General features: G+C 29.6%; 1 protein-coding gene across 5 annotated transcripts in view; it reads left to right on the top strand.

Annotated features, from left to right (window-relative positions):
• The window catches only part of LOC145268451 (SWI/SNF-related matrix-associated actin-dependent regulator of chromatin subfamily B member 1-like), a 60,986-nt gene that overhangs the window by 5,603 nt on the left and 38,066 nt on the right, over window positions 1-17,317 (top strand). For 2 of the 5 annotated variants that reach the window (XM_080124018.1, XM_080124019.1), the window contains exons 3-7: window positions 6,684-6,810; window positions 11,205-11,339; window positions 12,364-12,491; window positions 14,146-14,312; window positions 15,492-15,600. In XM_080124018.1, coding sequence (XP_079980144.1) covers window positions 6,684-6,810; window positions 11,205-11,339; window positions 12,364-12,491; window positions 14,146-14,312; window positions 15,492-15,600 — 666 coding nt within the window. Of the gene's footprint in view, window positions 1-6,683; window positions 6,811-11,201; window positions 11,340-12,363; window positions 12,492-14,145; window positions 14,313-15,491; window positions 15,601-17,317 lie in introns of all 5 variants that reach the window. The other 3 variants (XM_080124021.1, XM_080124022.1, XM_080124020.1) reach the window with 2 other exon arrangements.

Below are 17,317 nucleotides of genomic sequence, written 5' to 3'. Positions count from 1 at the left end.
GTTAATGCAAATTAAATGCCACCTATCCATGGAACTATTAATAAAACTTACAATCTTTTCTGCAGTCATATTTGACTCAAATAAACTTCACTCTGATTGGCTTGCCCATAATAAAGTTTATATCGGTTTTTATTTTATCATTGCTCTGACACTCTCCTTTCTCTTGATACTACCATATTTTGGCTGTGATGACCATCTTCAGTTCAAAAATGGACTGGGGATTCTTTTGATAGACATCTTGGTGCAACTTTGCTATAGTGTGTCTTTAAAAAAAAAATGCATTTCAGAGGAAAACATTATGTACTTACAAGTTATGCTGAAATTAGTATGAATTCCAAAAATTACGGAAAATGGTCCATTAGAAAAATGATTATAAGTAAAAACAATTTTTCAAAGTTGCAATTTCACCGCAAATTAAACTTTTCGGTACTTGAAATCTAAGAGAGATAACTGCTTTCAAGTCGGCCATCTTGCTTATTATCGATAATGCTACATGCTTTTTTCCCAAAAACTTACCTCTAGCACGTTCTCTACTGGGTAATGTTTCGTAAATTTTGGAATTTATACTAATTTTGACATGACACATAAGTACATAGTGCTTTTCTCTGAAATGCCTTTGTTCGAAAATACACAATTGGGTTTTACGACACCCTATAGTAAATTTGCACTGACATCTTTGAAGTAACCCTACAGATAAAAATTTAGCTAGTCTAATGAGTGTGAAGTCCATCTAGGATCACATCTTCTACTGATCAGACGATCACCAAAATACTCCCACATTTAAAAACCAATAAAATAAAGACTGTTGGACATTTCTGACTGAAACCTCTGGTTGTTTTTTTTTTTTTTTTCAGATTCCTCTAATCTATTCAACATGATTAGATACCACTCTGCCATAAGGATTCGGGCACACATATGCACAGGCTCGGAGTCTATATTTGTAACATTCTTTCTTTAGCTAGAGAATATTAATTAGAATCTGAAGACCAGGGCTATATGTACTTCAGATCAACATTACACCACAAAATATCAGTTACTTATATTTTCTCTACTATTCTCCTTCAGTCCAAGACTGTATTCTGTTCAATTATGTCTCTAACAGTATAGATGCTGCACTCTCTTTATATCTGAGCACCCAAATGTATTCTGGGTTCCTCGAGATCTACAGATGCAACTGATAACAGTATAGATGCTTGCTGCACTCTCTTTATATCTAACAGTATAGATGCTGCACTCTCTTTATATCTGAGCACCCAAATGTATTCTGGGTTCCTCGAGATCTACGGATGCAACTGATAACAGCACGCATAGTTTCTCTACTGCACATTTCCTTGCACAAAAAGTTACTTTTTAATCTGCCTCTCTATTGAGAGAATCAGCAAGCTTCACCATTCTTGATAACACTGCCTAAGGCTTGTGTGACAGATGCCATAGCTCACCAGGGAACACTTGTGATAAGGGTTATTATCACTCTAAACTTTCGACCTAAAGCTGAATAGCATTTGCTCAAAACAAATATTAGGTTAGCAACTAAATTCTTGTCATTTTTTTTAATCTCCATTTTTTTTAAAGTTAAAATAAGAACTATGTGTCGAAAGTGTACATTTCGTTTAACTTGACATTGCATTTTGATGAAATAACTTGCATCCAAAAAAAAAAATAAAAATAAATTTTTAAAATGCAATATATTTAAAAACGGCAAGAACTTAGTTGCCAACCCAATACTATAAACAGGTTGATTAGGAATCCATCAGATGCCCCACTGGGTAAAACCTTTTCTCTCCCTGCCGATCAGCATGCAAATGAAGTAACTGGATGAGACAAAGCAGATATAGACTTGTGTGTCCCAAGGCAAAAATTCTCTACAAAGCCCCACTTCTCCCAATGGGTAGGATTAAACCAATAATAGGATTATGCAACTGGTGTTGGGTATAAGCAGCAAGCGTTTTGCCAATTCAAATACAAATAGACAAAAAACTTCAAGAAATAATTGTAAAAATGTAATAACTGCAGCCAAAAGTATACCGAGATGACCAAAAACAAAAATCAGTTACAGAAATTAGAAACTTGCAATTTCTGGAAAATTTATAACAGTCTGATGAATAATGGCAATTAACAATTCCCCCACTATCCAACAACCATGATGTCTCCTACATGGCAACTGAAAAAGTTGGATTGCTTGGCCAGCTATTCACCTTTTATGGTAAGTGTACTGGCCTACGGAGAGGCTTTATGGTAAGGGTATTGGCCTATGGAGCCCTAAAAAAATGTAAATAGCAGAAAGTCCTTGTGCAAGCAAAAAAAAAGTAGCAGCCAGGCTCAAATCTGTAACACTAAGAGGAAAAGGAAATGGGGAAAAAAAGCAAACAGTTTAGTTGCCGCATCCACAATGACATACAACGTCGCCGCCGTTCAAATTAAGCTTAGTCATTGCAAGGCGTATGGTGACTTTGCAAAAATGTTGACGAAAAAAGTGCCCCCCCCCCTCCTTATAAAAAAACAGCCTAGTTGACTTTCAAGAATGAATGTTTTTGGTCAATTTTTGGATATTTGTCGGCCAAGAGACTGAGCTTTCCAACAATACCAATGTTGTCAGTGTTGGTTACGTGTGTTGAAAGTTTTAACGAGACATACAAACATACACACTAACAGGCATTTGAAATTTATATTATAGAAGATGTTGTAAAAGCCTAGATACCTCCAAGGCATGTGGGCCTGATCTTACCCTGCTATACTAATTGATAAATCTGCTGAGCTAGCCTTTGTTCTCCCCAAACTCTACAACAAATGCCTTGCCAAATTTTTCTTCCCCGTTAGCTGGAAAATTGCTTCTATGATACTAGTATTCACGAATTCTAAGTGAAAAAGCTGACTCGCCCAATTATTGCCCCCATGAATCTCTTCTGTCTGTGTGCTAAAAACGTCTTTGAGTCGTTAATCAACCAACCACTAATCTACTATCTTGTAAAAATTAAACAGTTTTCTAACCAACAGTATTTAGGCAAGTTCATTCTACTGCGCACATCCTAACAATCCTCTCTGAACATAAAAACCTGCACGAGACAAGGCGGGGTTGATAGGGATCGACATGAAGGTCTTCTCATGAAAATCGTCAAGTATTACAAGCAGAATATTATATAGAAACAAATGTTTTGATGAAGCTAATACATTTTTGGATAGCACAAAAACTTTAGTCTTTTTGGACCGAAAAACCAATAACACACAGCAAATATGAGTCTAACATTTTTATGAAAACAGTGTCCATTATATTTTAAATATAGAACTGACCCAAATGAGATAAATTAATGAATACTAATAAATACTTAGAAAGTAATATTGTGCTACATAGTGCAATATAAATAATAAAATCACATTGTAGGAGGCGATTTTTAATTTACTCCTTCAGTCCAGCACCTTTTGAGAATGTTCTTTTCTTTTCTCCCTGTTTCTTTCAAATGTTGCCTTTTTATTTAATGATTTTGCTGACTTCTTCCTTTGAACAATTGCTGCACGTCAAGATTATGAGTTTCTTCCTCACGCTATTATTACAACAATGATTATGTATTATAATGATATTCAAAAATAAGGAAAATCACTCATATTCTTTTCCAGATTGGCCTTTTAAACCAAATTTTGTGAATTTGACCCTTTTTTTTTTTTTTTTTTTTTTTTTTTAAGCAGTTTGGCCTTCAAAAATTATATTTTGACCTTTTTCATAGCATAACGTACGGACTAAGGAAAGAACAAGCAAAATATTTTATAGATAATCGAATCCTTCTTAGCCAAAAGAAAGATCCAAATTGTCCTTAATGGCCATACATCCACACAACATGGCATTTATTGAAATAATGTTTGGTGAATTTATAATTTTTAAGCACACTTTGTTTCCTGGAAATGAATGTTGGCCCAGATGTAGTCCTACTCCAAGCCCTGTACCTCATATTACCATTTTGTCTTCTCTAATTTTAATGCTGCAAAATAAATAAAATGAAGTGAAAAGTTGGTTCATTTTTATGGATAGCAGAGGGAATGCAAACCCAAGACTATTATTTTATCTAAAAGAATTCCCCACTCTAAATTCTGAAATTATTGTTTTTTGTTTTCCAGCACATAATCCCTTTTCTCTTTTTCTTTTATCTCATTTTTAGGGGAATAGGATTTAACTGAGGGAACTCCTCTACAAATTTATGAATCTATATAATTATAAAACTCAAATCTTGGTTGCTAACGTCTTCAGTATAACCATTTTTACTTTAAAGAAAATTTTCAATTTGGCCTTTTTGGCTCTTTTTCTGAAAAATTTGACTTTAAATATTTTTATACTCTGGCAACCCTGAGTTATTTCCTTGTGTTAATGTTATATGTCAAAAACAAAATGGCAGACCATTGTGTAGTGAAATCCTGAAAATGTGTTTATACAATAATGCACTAATATTTAACTAATTGTGACATGACAATTAAGTAGATAACATTGCTTTTAGTTGAAATTGATAGAAAAAGTAGGTAGATAGCATTGGGTTTTAATGGAAATTTAATTTTTCCACTTTAGTTTTAATATCTTATAAGCAACAAAAACACTATGTTATGTTGAAACTAGTAAAAATATAAGTTAACATAACAAAAAACAATTTATTATAAGATACACTAAAACTTTTTTACAAAAAAGTGTTATCGATCCACCATTTTCTAATTTGAAATGACAGAAGTTAAGTGAAAACAGGGGAGATAAATCAGCTTTTCATACAGAATAGAATAAATAAAACTGTTATTCAATAAATTTTGTTTTTGTTTTTTCCTCCGTAATAATTTTTCTACTCTATCATTGGTGCAAGTCCAGAGTTAAACCTAATTAAAAAAGTAAAACTACAGAAAAGTAGGTGCTTCTATATTTAAATAATGAAAAGATATTGAATTTCAAGTAAAACAAAGCATCGAAAAAATTTTGTACACACCCATTGCAGAACAAAAATGTCATATTCCAAAAATGGCATAAATTGATGAATATTTACAATTTTTCTTTTCGCAATTTAAAAGTAAATTGTAGCCATTAAAAGGCTGATTTTGATCTTGGTAGTTCAAGTTAAGTCATCACCCTTTATTTATTAAATACAGCGAATCAAGATACAACATTCAAGTTTCCTCATAAATTACATTTTCTTAGTTTAAAAAATACTTCATCAATTTACATAGATTTTGAAATATGACATTTTTGTTCCATGACAACAGATACATGTATCATAAAGATTTTTCTTTATTTATCCAATAATTGACAGCCACTATTTTTTTGTTCTTTTAATTTTCCTTAAAAAAAAAAGTCTTGAAAACGCTTTAGAAAGAATTTGTAACTTGTAGAAAGAATTTAACTGTTTACTCAAGTGTTTTTGATCTCTCTCTCTCTCTCTCTCTCTCTCTCTCTCTCCCCCCCCCCCTGGAGTTTTTCAGAAACCCTAACATGAGGATATTTCCCATTTGAAGTAAATCCTAACCAAATATTTGACAAAAAAAAAAAAAGGTGGTGTTCTCTTCTCAAGTATATTCTCAGGGTTACAGATGATCCTCTATTAATCGAGGGCAGTTTTGATTCAGCAATGTGCAATGAAGAATTGATAAAAATATGAATAAAAATAATAAAATAATGGCAGGCCAGCACCCAGGATAAAAAGGGCTCCTCAACCTATTTATACACCGAGTGGTTAAACAATGGTATGAACCTTCCTACCTTTGGAAGTAGTATTTCAGCCATGACTGAGGCCAACCAGAAAAAACTATCATACCTTGAAAAAAAAAAAAAAAAAAAAGTACCCTGGTCTCTTATCTCCAGCATATGCAGCAATAAAAAAACAAAAACAAAGAAAAATATATTTAAATGCCTAGCTATGGTCTATTTCTATTGTACAGAAGATGCTGTTAATTTTGCTATCATTACTCAAATTTTTGACCAGTGGAGCAAGATATCAAACCTGACCAAGAAGATTAAAAAAATTTTACCTCCCTGGAGAGAAATCTCATACCTTCGTTTAAGAAGATTTGTTGAAAGATAAATAAAATATTTTGCTGTGAAAAACTGAGTTAACGTTTCTGGTAATGTAATCCACATTCATATTTTCATTTATTTTTTAACACATCTTTTTATCCTCGGGTACATACATGGTGGTTTGTTTATTTTTAAATAGAGTTGATTTAATTTCATTAAAAATCAAACATTTTTCAATCAGCCTTCAGTTAGGCTTCTTAACTGTAGTGCCATATGGTGACCTGTAGTATAGGAATCATGAATCAAGCACCATTTTTTCTTCTTTTAAATTTATCTATATAATGTCTTATAAATTTATTTATTGCGGACTATTATCCTCGTCTTTTTTAGATGTTGGTTCACAACATTTCGGCCAACTATTCCTTTGGCCTTCGTCAGGTGGTAACCGCGACGGGATAGGAACTCCAAATCTCCTAACTGCATTCTCAGCAATTACTGCTATCCAACAACTATGGATGGCAGTAATTGCTGAGAATGCAGTTAGATTTGGAGTTCGTAGGCCAGAGGAATAGTTGGCCGAAATGTGAAACATCTAAGAAAGATGAGGATAATAGTCTGCAATAAATAAATAATACTCATCTCAATAATGAATTCCAATTAAAATAATGTCTTACCTAAATAATTTACAATTTTTTAAATTTTTTTTTAGGTTTTGGTCAACACACTTTAGCCACAAATATTACCCTACTGAAAGCACCAGAAGTCGATGAAATATTTCAAGGCAACGATGATAAGTATAAAGCTGTTTCTTTATCAACTGACCCATTCCCTACAAGGTAAGTTTAAAGAAAATAGGTTCTTTAAGAGAAATTCCATAAAAGTATTATTTCCAATTAAGGGGAAAAAATATTCCCAAACAAGAATTTCTGAAAATAGTTTCTATAAGATTTAATTATGTCAAGTAAATTAGAATGATAGACAAAAATGGGACGAGTAAAATAGGAATTTTCTGCGATACGATGAATTCCGTAATTTACCTTTTTTTTTTTTTTTTTTTTTTTTAAATTCCTTCTGAATCAGAGTGAGGCAGCTGCTTGGGTTTAACTATACTCGTCTCAGACAAACTGTTTGGCTTTTATTTATAACTATGAATGTCAATCGATATTTTATCGCCATAAACAAAGCATGTGCTAGGCAGAGGATTAATGATTTGACTGCCGAATCCTTATTTAAATATTAAAAAAATCCTTCCGATTGGCTCAGTGTTGTTTAAGTGCCATTTCATTTTGTAGTGATCATGTAACTTCTTTTTTTATATGCCACAACGAGACCACAAGGAATTCTGAATGGTTATGCAACTTTGTAAAGATAACGAGGCAATTATTAAAGAGTTGAATGAAAATATAAAAATAAATTTAACTTGGAATTATTGGAAATAAAGGTTGCCAATAACAGGGAAGAAGATAATATCAAGAAAATTGTTAGATTTTTTTTTAATCTCACATTCTGGGGGAAGCTCAATGTATTCCAATATGATTAATTGCTAAATATCCTTAGCTAGCATTGCTCGGAATTTTTATTTTTATTAATAATTTACCTGATTATAATGTAAAATATTTTGCGTCTTATTTTTCTTTCTTTTTTTTTTTTTTTTTTTTTTTTTTTTTAAAGGTGAAAGGGAAATAACTCTGTATTCATCAATACAAAATTATTTTCGTTTTTGATAGAAGTAAAAAGCTGACTAAACAAAGGAAATTAACTCTGTATTAATGAATATAGAATTACTTTCTTTTTTTTTTTTTAATATGACGTAATTTCGAAAGTATTCTGGTTGGATAAAATAATTTCTCAAGCAAATTAAATCAAATTAAATTTTTTCTTACTAAGAACATGTACGAACGTTGCACAAGAAAAACTGACGAACCAGAATCAAATATTGATTTTGCAGGACGAAAGCTATCGAGGACAAAAGCTATCGGTGACCAAAATCGACAAACTGACTGACTTTACTTTATTATCTGGAAGAAGAAAGAAGAAGAAGATGGGTCCCATAGATGTGCCACTTCGGTTGAACATGCATCTAAAAACAAAACATGCTTAGAATTTGCCGTTTTAATTATTCAGTAGTCTTGAACGTTTATGCAAATTTGAAAATTATGGTAGATTTGTATTTAAAAAAAAAAAAAAAATTTTATCTTTAAATTTTAACTATTTTTGTGCTCCTATCATGATTTTATTTTTATTTTTTTTTTTTTTTTTTTTTGCTGATGCTCTAAATATTACCTATTCTCCATGAAATGTTATTAAAAAAAAAATCAAATGCTAATATTTTGATTTCTGTAATTAGCTTCTGAGTTCCGTCATTACAATTCTTTAAAAAAAAAAGTAAATATTTCTCTATCTTTCTAGTTTTCTCTCTCTCTCTTTGTAGAGATTAGTTCTCATTAAAAACGTTTCAAGTAGTCCCAATGATATATATATATATATATATATATATATATATATATAGGCACCCCAGAATGTAACACTAAAAAAAAAACAGGGAAAAGATTTATTTTACACAGGGTTTTTTTTTTTTTTTTTGTGTTGATTTGTAGTACAACATTCTGAATGGAGGTTATGCACTTATTTTAATTGGAATTATTATTAAATTAATATTAACTAGTGGCACCTGTGGAAATTCCACAGAATGAGAAATACATTTAACCAACAAATGCTTTGATAAAGCTGATATTTTTCTGGGTAGGGCAAAAAATTTGTTTATTGGACAGTAAAACTAATAACGCAGCAAATATGAAAATAGTGTCCATTGTATTTTCAATGTAGAACTCAACCAAATGAAATAATTTAAAAGTACTAATAAATACTCGGAAAGTAATATTGAGCTATATAACAAATATTATAAGAGACAAGCTTTTGCCCAGCACATCTAGACAATGTTTTTTTCCCTGTTTCTTTCGAATGTTTCCTTTTTTATGTAACATTTTGCTGACTTTCTTCAGTAAAGAACTGTTAAACATCAAAATTATGAGTTTAATCAAAGGGAGGTCATTCTCATATTCTTGTCCAGAGTTGCTAGATTGGCCTTTTTAGAGCCAAATTTTGCGAATTTTACCTTTTTCTTTTTTTTTTTTTTTTTAAGCAGTTTGTCCTTAAAAAAATGTACTTGACCTTTTTTACAAAGTGTAACGTACAGACTAACTAAGGAAGAAAGGAACAAGCAGAATATATAGATTCTGTTATAAATGCAATTATATTGGAATTATTCAGAATCACGATTTTTATTTTGATTGTATAAATAAGATAGTGATTTATACAAATAAAAAGGATTTATAATTTTATTTGAAATATTTTCTTCAATTTGTGTTCATTTTTTATGGTTGTCTATATATCTATGAGGAAAACTTTTTAATCATTTTTCATCTGGAAAAAAAAGTTGCTAAAGGATAAAAATTGACAAATTGTTATATGGGGTTATCAGATTTTTATTTGTCAACTGGTTTACAAATGTGCATGTGTGAATCCTTCACATGACAGATTACTTATGCTAAGAATAAGTAGGTTTGAAAACACTTTTTAGAAATTGTCATGTTGTCCTACAAGAAGTGAACTGTTTAGAAAAAAACCATACTCGCATGCACATATCATTTTTCACACACACACACACACCCCTTATTTTTTTCTTTTTTTTTTTTTTTCTTTTTTTTTTTTTTTTTTTTAAGAATTTAACATTGTGTTTAATACTTAAGGTATTTCTGTCTATAATAAATGAGAATTTTGCATTAATTAAAATATAATATTTATGCATATATTATGACCAGGCAATGCTGGGTGGCATGCTAGTTATATATGAAAAAAGAAATTGATTTTAATAAGTCAGTATTCACATGAACATAATGTTTTTCTGTGAATCTGATTTCCATATTTTTTAACTAAATTACATTATCTTTCACATTCGTGCAGATTGATGGGGGTGGGGGGAGCTGCTTGGGTTTTTGTACTCTGGAACAATCTGAACTGTTTGATTTTTTTTTTTTTTTGTTTTTTAACACAACCATAGATGTTAATTGAGATTTATAAATATTAGAATGGCAAATACAAGTTATGTTTGATAAAAGGTCAATGATTTGACTGCCAAATTGTTACAAATGCATTTATGATTCTGTTTTGAATAAAGTTAAACGAATCATATTTTATATTTATATGAACATTAAAAACTGAATTTTTTTTTTTAATAAAAAAGTTCAGTTTTTAATTTTAATTAATTGAAAGTTTATAGATTTTGCATTTTTGAAAAATTCAATCTTAAAACAAAAATAGGATTATAATTTTTTGCTTGATCATATATATCTTACAAGTGATCAATTTCAATTTCTGATTAAATAAAAATGATTTTTAATATGAAAGCATGATTTTATTCAATTTTTATTCAAATGAATATTGTAAGTGCAAAATGCCCATTCAAAGCATCATATATATTGTTTACAAATCAGCTAGAAAAAAATTTGTATAACATTCTTCTTTTTTTTTTTTTTTTTTTTTTTTTTTTTTTTTTAATATCTAATTCTGGGGTGCTTATTCCATCTTGTGATCCAATTATTCCGAAGCTGAACATATATGCTGACCAGAAGAAAGATTTTTTAATTTTTTTAGGGAAAGTTTCATCTTTATTAAAAAAAAAAAAAAAAAAAAAAGTATTGAATAAGTGAATTAATTATGGTTAAGATAAGGTAGAGAAAATATTCAAATATATTATTTATTATTATAATTTGAAGAAGGAGGGGGGCATTTAAAGTGTTCTTTACATAGACAGTTTAATTATTTTACTGCTATTCTACTTATTATTGCATTAAATTTTAAAACTAATTTATGAACATACAAAGAATCTTTTTTACTTTGTAAATAAAATTTATTTAACATGATTTTAAATAAAACAATCAAGTCAATGTAAATATCATTTTTTTTTTTTTTTTTTAATATTTAAATGACATTTTTCCAAAAAGCCACCATTTTTTTTTTTTTTTTTTTCAGGCTTGTCTGTTATAACTATTATAAATTTTTCAAATAAAACTTAATTTTAAGTAAAACTTTTTAAGCATAACCGTTTCTTAATTTCTGTGAGATTTTTAGCTAAGATTGTTTTGTGGCTTTTTTTTTTTTTTGTTTGTTTTTTTTTTTTAAATTTTGATCAAAATTTAATATATGCAACTCTTTTTATATAAATACACAGAGAAAACAAGTCTAAACGAAACAATTGGGTGCCGGCGCTTCCAAGTAGTTCCCACCATCTTGATGCCGTGCCCTGTTCAACTCCAATTAACAGGAACAGACTTGGAAAAAATAAAATGAGAACTTTCCCACTATGGTATGATTTTTTTTTTTTCACTTGTTTTTTAATATTTGTATAAATATTTGTATTTGACTTAATAATGTGTACAATTTATATTATAAATTTTAAGATGTATTAAATAAATCAAAACATATTGTGTAAATTAAGATCCAGAGCCTATCCGCCATATATCAAGATTTTAAAGAAATTGATCAGTACAAACAGGACAATCAACTAGATGTTGACTAACCGTTTTTATTTCTCCTCTTGTAAGAAAGGTTTATACGTTTACTAATAAAATTGTTGCAAATATATGAAAATTAAAAAAATATGAACTATATGAAAAAATTTTTAAAATATGAAATATATGAAAATTAGGCGCTTCTACATTATTGGGAGATTTTGTAGTCGATAAATGGAGTTTTCAGATAAAAACAATGGTTTCAACTGATTTTTTTTTTTTTTTTTTTTTTTTTTTGTCAATTCTAATAAGTTACAATGTTAGCTTCCAAATTATGCAGTCAAAATTATCTGAATATTAGTGAATTATTAAACAAAATAACTTTAATCGTGTTGGCAGGTGAAAAATTGCCGCCATCTTTTTTAAATTGAAACTGAAAATTACCTCCCTTTTGAATTTTCCAATTGTTTTCTTCAAATTCTTTTTATTTTTTATAAATAATTTTCTACCTTATCGATTTTCATAATTTTGGGATACGAGGAATACGTAGATACCATTGTTTTCATGTGAAATTCTCTATTATGATTTCCGAAATCTTGTCCCAATAGTGTAGAAGTGCCGAAAAATGTGTTTTATAAAAAAACAGTGTCAGTGAGTATTTACATGATGTTGAAGTCACTGGTTGTGTATGAACCTCTTGCAGCAGAAGAGATGATTAATTTTTGTTATTGTTGTTTTTCTTTTTCAAAAAACATGGAATAAATCCACTTTTCGCAGTGAATAATCACAAACTTTTTTTATTTGTATAAAATGGTCGATTACAAAGAAAGCCTTTTTTTTTTTTCTTTTTTTTTTTTTCTTTTTTTTTTTTTTGTACAGTTTTGATGACACAGATCCATCACAAATCCATGAAAATGCCTCGAGTTCTGAAGTCTTGATTCCAATCCGTTTGGATATGGAATTTGATGGCCAGAAGTTAAGGGATTGCTTTACTTGGAATAAAAATGGTTGGTTTGCTTTTCTCATATGCTCAGATATGGACATCAAATCTCTTATTGTGTGTCATATGTCCTACTTGAACTTGAAAGTCGAGATTGGTCATGCTGTTGCTACTATTTCATTAAGATACAGACAAGTATGACTGCATTTGAAATCAAAATACAATAAAATTAGATTGCCCTTCTCCTGCTAAGATCTTCTTTTCAACAAACAAGAGCAATGTCAGAACAAATAAAATTGAAAGATGGCGGCAAAAATCTAATATAAACACAAATTACTACTTGTGCACATTACTGATTGTGCTATTTTTTAGGGTTTTTTAAGTTAATCTCAATTTTTTACTTTTTTTTTTGTTTATTATATTTTCAAGTGAAAGTACAGTGTAGTTACAAGATACCATCCCCTCTCCAGTTAAGAATGGATTTCTAAATAATATTTCAGCATCGTCCATAACCTGAACAATTACCCATGAATCTTTCACATTGTAAAGATTTTATTGAATATCTAAAATTTTAATTTTATCTCTCTGGTTAATGTCTATTTTAAAAATAAAATAAAAGAAAATATCCAAGTTATTTTATTAAAAATCATCTCCAAACTTTTATTGCCTATGTGTGTTAATGTTTTTTTTATTATTTTTACTATTATTATTATTCAATTTGAATTATAAAGATTACTTTTAAATTAAAATAAAATACATAATTGCTTCTTTTTGTCTCTTTTTCTTTCACTTATTCGTTTCACAAAACTTAATGTGTACTGAAAAAGTTAAGCAATCAACAACTTTTTCATTTCAGTTATCAAAATTCAGTTAACTGTTTTAATTTGAGGTTTTAAAAACCAGATTGTTTTTTATTCTTGTTCAGACTTCTCCCCTCCCAAAAAATCATCCTCATGACAAAGCGAAAATATCATATTCCAAAAATCATGTAAATTGATAAAGTACTTTTATTTTTATAAAGAAAGTCATTTTTAAGTGATTAATGGGAACTTGTAACAAAAATCTTGCAAATCTTGAATTATTGAGTTATCTCCCTTGTTTTTTGAGATTATTTTTCAAATTATAGGCAAGACAGTTACTCCTTGGATACTCAAAATGTTTTGTTTTCTTAACAAAAATACTTGGTCAATTTATGCGATTTTTGTTTTGTCATGGGCACCTACATCAGAGATTTTTCATTATCGTTTAATATTGGGAATTCTGGATAAAACCTTTTTTTTTTTTCTTTATAAATATACATAAAACATTTTTTTTTTGTATTTGGATTATTCAAAATACTTTCCTTATTTTCACAATGTTTTGGCCTATGTAACCTTCTTCAGATGTCTGTTGTCAAATTCGAGAATCTCTGGAATTTTGAACATAACTTTTTATTTAATCTACAGGATGCTCTCATTCCTTGAGCCATGGTCAAGTAGAAGTCTAAAGTAATTTGCAATTGTATTCTTAGTACTACCTGCACTAAGGGTTAAGCCTTCAACCTCCAGAAGAGTGTCACTTAGAACTGATTTATTATATAGTACTTTATCTGTTACACCACAGGTCCTTCTGGGCATCAGCAGAAATGTAAGATCCCTCAAGATGAGAACAGTAGTCTGAATAATCAAAGTTATGAAATCCTTATCTAAAAAATTCAGAAACCTTTGTTTTTCTTCTGACAGAGGCATTGATATCACCAGAACAATTTGCAGAAATTTTATGTGATGATTTGGATTTGAATCCTTTGAATTTTGTCCCAGCAATTACGCAAGCAATACGCCAACAAATTGAAGCGTATCCCCTGGAAAACATTCTAGAAGAGCAAGCAGATCAAAGAGTAATATTAAAAGTAAGTAGAATCATTTCGAGTGTGGTTTTGTTTTTTAAATAAATTAAAAACTTTAAATAGATTTTTAACAAAAAACAAAAAAAACACTTAATTCCTTATGCTTACAATAGTCATAAAAGAAAATCTTATTTTCTAAATGTTTATTTTTTAAATTTCCTCAAGATGAATTGATTTGAAGAAACAAATTTGAAATTTCAAAATACATGGCACGTTTATGACGTAGAAAAGGTTTTTATTCTTTGTTTATAAATAATAGTAATAAATCATAATTTAAGCGTTTTCTTTGGCTATTACTCTCCTTTCTTAATAAGCTCATATTTGACTAGAGAGAGAAGGGGAAATAAAGATGGGAGAAAAGAATTTTCACCAAATCAGTAGCCGTTTATTTTGTTATGTAGTTAAATAGCATTGCCATTTCCTAGTTACTCTAGTGGCTCAATCTGTTAGAGTACCGAGCTTAGTCAGAAGATGTGAGTTGCTTCCCTTGAAATCATTCCGGTACTTGTACAGTTTAATTAAGACATTCAAAGATGAAAATATTGAAAAAAGGTTATATTGTACGTATCCGTTTTGAACTAAAGATCTTCGGAAAAAAATTTTCATTTAATTTGATCAAGTAGTTTTTTGTTTACAGCGGAAAAACACATTTTTATGAGAGCATGTTAAAGTCAGCCATTATGGAATTTGTTAAACATGCCACGGGGAGATAACTCAGTTTAAAGCGCTGACACTCCCTCCCCATCTTTAATACTAGCTTTTCTTCCTAAACATCAAACCTTTTGCTCGGTATCATAACAAATTGTTTCTTCACTGTAAAAAAATAAAAACTACTTGAAATTAAGGGAAATTTTTTTTTCCCAGAAACAGATACGTGCAATATAACCTTTTTTCGATATTTTCATTTTTTTAATGTCTTAATTAAACTGTACAAGTACCATCATTCCAACCAATCATTTTATTTAGATTTGATAAAATTGAAAAAAAATATATTTAGACTAAACTTATTAAAATCTACTCCAAAATCAAAATACTTTTTTGATTTTCCTGTTTAATTTCTATTCATAATTTTTTATGTGACAAAACTTTATACGTATCAACATTTGAATTTCCATGTACTTATTTTGAGTCTAAATTTTTCTCAGCAATAAAAGTAATGGTCTATTGTTTTTTTCTTTTTAGTTAAACATTCATGTTGGAAATATTTCTTTGGTTGACCAATTCGAATGGGATATGTCAGAAGTCGATAATAGTCCAGAAGAGTTTGCAATAAAACTATGTGCAGAATTGGGTAAGAATTTTATTTTTCTTGGTTATTTCTATTATTCATCTCCAGACAAGACATATATTACTCTAGTAGCATAAGGGGCTACTGTAGTAGGGGGTAGCTTGGGTGGGGAGTTGTGCAACAAGATGTTTGTTCATATTACATTTAAATTTAAAAGAAGTTATCAAAGTAAAAAAAAATATATAAATATATATCTGGCATCTAGGGACCTCTACAGTGAGAGGGTATTTCCATTAAGTTAATCAGACATACATTCATAAATCAAGAACAGGGATGCAACACTGCAGTCCTGCAATGGCGGATTGAGCTTGACAGTGCAAGACCTTTTTTTTTTTTTTTTTTTTTTTTTTTTTTCACCCCTGTCTAAGAAAGAGAGGTTAGTTGATTCGATGTTGTACCGGATATAATCGTGATACAATGACTCTTAGGAACTCTTATATTCTTATTCCTTTAACGAATGTCCTCATATTAAATTAAGATCTGGATTAAGTCGATTGATCATGTCGATACAACATAGCTTACCAGCAGACTTTCAAGCATCTTAATATCTGATATAGCTTTCAATCAATTTTTTTTAATCATCAGATTTATAGAAAGCATCATAAGTGGAGAGTTCTGCAGCAAGATGTGTTATGTTCACATAACGTTAAAGTTTCTGCATGTTGGTATTGTCAGAAACAGGAAGCAGTCTGAAGAAAGAAGCTCTAAAGTGGAAAGCTTTCTGATATCTGGGGACCTCTATAGTGAAAGGGTATTTTGCTTCTAGTTGGGTTGGGCTATTCACGCTGAGAGAGAAAACAAGTGTAGCAAGTTCATCAGAGCACATTCCACAGAAGTACTTGCAAAACAAGCACAGAGTTGCAGTGGTCCAATTCTCCACACATAATAAACGATTCCTGAAAATAGACTTTAAAGTTTAAAAGTTTAAAAACTTGTTTATCAGGCGTAAAAAACATCAGTAGACACAAATAATCAATGTCATATTAGCTGTACATAACCAGTGTAGCTTGTTAGTGTATATTCACTTGAAATTTTTGAGGAGTTGGGAGGGGCTGTTTTATTTTTTTTATATTTTTTTCAAAGGGAAATAATTCTATAGACGAATACACTTATGTCTCTTTGTGTTTTAAAAATGTCTGAAAAAAAATTCCGATCATGACAAAGTATTTTCCAGAAAGAATTAAATTGAATTATGGGTGATTATTCAGATTGACATGTTATTTTTTCCGACATTATTCTCCCCCCCCCCCCCCATAAAAAAAAACAATTGAAATGAAAGTCGTTTGTCTACCCTTTATTCTGGTATAGTTGCTGATTTTTTTATCCTCTCATCAACATGGAGTAAAATTTGATTTTCTTGAATTAAAAAAAAAAAACAAAAAAAAACTACCTGATCAAATTTCGTGATTTTGGAAATCTTCATTCCATGACTGGTACATACTTGATACAAACTTTTCTGTATTTTTTTTTTTTTTTTTTTTTTTTGTTGACGCCATTTTAAGTGCTAATCTGACTAAGCATCAAATTGTTTCACGTTTAACAAAATGCTGCAGTGATCAACAAGAAAGCCGGAAAGCCAGAATCCAGAATTTTTAACATGTTGTTTCAATAAATAAAAATTTATTCTTAAAATTCATTTTTACAAATATTCAATTTGTCATTTTTTTTTTTTCTTTAGAAACAAAAAGTTAAACAGCAAAACATTGGACATGGCATTTAA

Source organism: Euprymna scolopes, chromosome 43 (genome assembly GCF_053919585.1).
Source record: "Euprymna scolopes isolate OS-2025 chromosome 43, ASM5391958v1, whole genome shotgun sequence".
NCBI lineage: Eukaryota > Metazoa > Mollusca > Cephalopoda > Sepiida > Sepiolidae > Euprymna > Euprymna scolopes.
The sequence above is the reverse complement of the archived record's forward strand: the minus strand, read 5'-3'. Positions and strand labels throughout refer to the sequence as shown.